We start from the raw sequence: 2,500 nt of genomic DNA, 5'->3' as shown, positions 1-2,500 counted from the left end.
AAATATTCGTAACATGTGTTTAGTAATTAATCAAAATTCGATATATTTTATGCAAGCTTCGTACAAATTGTAATAATTCTGTTTATTATATCAGCTGTTCTTGACCACAACCTGTAATTCAGTCTTGACTGCGAGAGGTTGAAATAAACAAATCATTCAAATCATTCAAGAAATTTCTGCTTCTAAAAAACTGGTTTACTAAGGAACAAATTGACACCTCAAATGCCCTAGAGTGCCCCCAGTTGACTAGAGTGTTAGAGTAAAATCTATTAAGTCTCTGACACTCTTAGGGTTTCATTGGGTTAATGTTGAGTAATGACCAAGCTTCAAGGTAACTCTATTGAGACCTTCACAACCTGCAATTTATGTCTTAATTTTTATTACCGATAATTTTTGTTTCTTTCATACTGTCTTTGTAGGATTGTCATGTTAGTGGGTTAAATACTGATCAAAAACTCAGATGCTCACTCTTTTCACTTTTGACACTGCTGGCCAATATATCAACGCAACCAAACCAACACCAGAAGGTATTAAGAAACATATCCATGGCTGAGAACTACAATGTTCCATTGGATCCTTTTTAGAATATAGTAAAGGATATAGGAAACCTGTTCCTTAAATGTCAATGTGTCTGGCTTAGGGAGACTAATATTTTATTTTTGACAGTATCAAAATAACAGCCATCAGTTTACATATATGTACAACAGGAATTTATGAACTATTGGATATAAAGGTTGATCTGACATACAAGGTAAATTTGAAACAATAAGTTGAATGCACAATTGTATTAGCTGCAAAGATTACAGCAGGATGTCAGCCAGGTATAACGCATTGACTCCAGAACTGCCCCAGACTGCCCCCCATAGGCAAGTAAAATATTTTTGGCATTAGACAGAGTCTCACTAGGTGTCAATGTATTAAGGTTTCTAATTTTGTGTACAAATTTTTAGACATGAATTTTGTCTGTAAGAGTAGTTGGAGGCATACATACAATGTATGTGATAAAAGTGATTGCCATATGATGTACGATACTTCCAAAGCATGGTATTACACAAAAAAGTAATGCCACATTTAAATTGGGAACCTTCTTATTTCAAATTTTGTTCCCTCCGACAGTAAATGTCCAGGTTCTTAGATTCAACAAGTGAAAGATAAAATGGAATATTTATGTAGGGCTGATGCATCCCAGAGTTAAGCCCTTAAACTCTAAGTCTGTAGCCTCCTCTTTTTGTAATATTCTTAAGCCAAATCATGCCAAATTTCTCACTTAGACGAATCATGAATTTCCAGCAAGCTAGATTCATAATTAGTTCTTTTATTACAGGATGCAGCCCCAAAGCTGGTGACATCACTCCTTGGGATGCTGAATACAGGATATGATGAAATTTGTGAAGTAGGTTCTTCTCCACTTCACTACAAAAACTTCAAAAGGAAGGACAGCCATATCCAGACTTGATAAGATATGATCAGTGACATTTTAAGAAAGGTCATATAACAGGAACAGAAAATAAAGCTATTTCTGGAACTAACTTTGCCATCAAAGTAGCCTCTAAACCATTTATAGTTTTCTTGCCAGATATGCTGTTAAAGTTTCTTAAATAGCCTCAAGGTTATTTTTATTCTTTTAGCGTAGTCTTGCATCATTGCGACACCTGTTGGCACACTCAACTGAAGCTTTAAATCAAGCTTGTGATCAGAGAGTCTATATTCATCTTATGCAGATCCTTAAGGTAAACGTTTGAGTCAAGGGAAGCCGTTAACCTGTAGCAGGCATAAGCAAGTTAACGATCTAACAGAAATGCATATGAAACGTTACAGCTCATTGGATAATATAGTGAAGAATGAGTGAGAGCAAGTTATAAAATGATAGCAAAGTGACAAACTGGGGTTTGCATTCAAAGAATTCCCTTTTTTCAATCCTCAATTCCATCCTATTTTTTCATTTCTTTTTCTTCCCATCTCTTCCTTGCCATACAGGCTAGGTTTTTCCCAAAGGGTATCCTGTTTCTTGCCTTCAAAAGAAACGCCTAAGTTTTATTATTTTTGTCTTTGGTCCTGCCATAAGCTACATGTTATGTACTCCACAGGAAGACATTGATTTTTTTTTCTTATAGCTGGTTATCCTTAGCAGTCACTTCCAGGTAGGATGGGGTTCTGGCACTCGAGAAACAGTTAAAAAGTATGCTATCAAGATTCTTGCGTTGTGTACCATGGAGAGGAAGGATGCAAAAGAAGCAGTTGTCAAGGAGAAGGGTACATGTGAGTAGCTCTTTTTGCATTAAAGTTTTAGAAGAATGCAAGCCTTCTCTTGTTTCATAGCTTAACCCATTGACTCCTGAACCTCCCAGCAATTGTTAAGTAAAATCTATTGGCATTATATAGAGTAAAATCAATTATGTTTCATGGTAAAAGTCAAGAACAGTTCCCAAAAGATACAGTCAGCCATCTGTCGGCTGACAGTTGACCGACAGATGGCCAACTGTCAGGGGATAGTTTTCGT

The 2,500-nt window shown here is 36.1% G+C and overlaps 1 protein-coding gene across 4 annotated transcripts in view; it reads left to right on the top strand.

Moving 5' to 3' along the window:
• LOC137983303 (tetratricopeptide repeat protein 12-like) overlaps nucleotides 1-2,500 on the top strand; it is a 21,473-nt gene that overhangs the window by 14,378 nt on the left and 4,595 nt on the right. For all 4 annotated transcript variants that reach the window (XM_068830511.1, XM_068830510.1, XM_068830513.1 and 1 more), the window contains 4 exons: nucleotides 420-527; nucleotides 1,325-1,393; nucleotides 1,629-1,730; nucleotides 2,115-2,259. In XM_068830511.1, the coding sequence (XP_068686612.1) occupies nucleotides 420-527; nucleotides 1,325-1,393; nucleotides 1,629-1,730; nucleotides 2,115-2,259 (424 nt within the window). The remainder of the gene's footprint in view (nucleotides 1-419; nucleotides 528-1,324; nucleotides 1,394-1,628; nucleotides 1,731-2,114; nucleotides 2,260-2,500) is intronic.

Source organism: Montipora foliosa, chromosome 13, assembly GCF_036669935.1.
Source record: "Montipora foliosa isolate CH-2021 chromosome 13, ASM3666993v2, whole genome shotgun sequence".
Classification (NCBI taxonomy): domain Eukaryota; kingdom Metazoa; phylum Cnidaria; class Anthozoa; order Scleractinia; family Acroporidae; genus Montipora; species Montipora foliosa.
The sequence above is the reverse complement of the archived record's forward strand: the minus strand, read 5'-3'. Positions and strand labels throughout refer to the sequence as shown.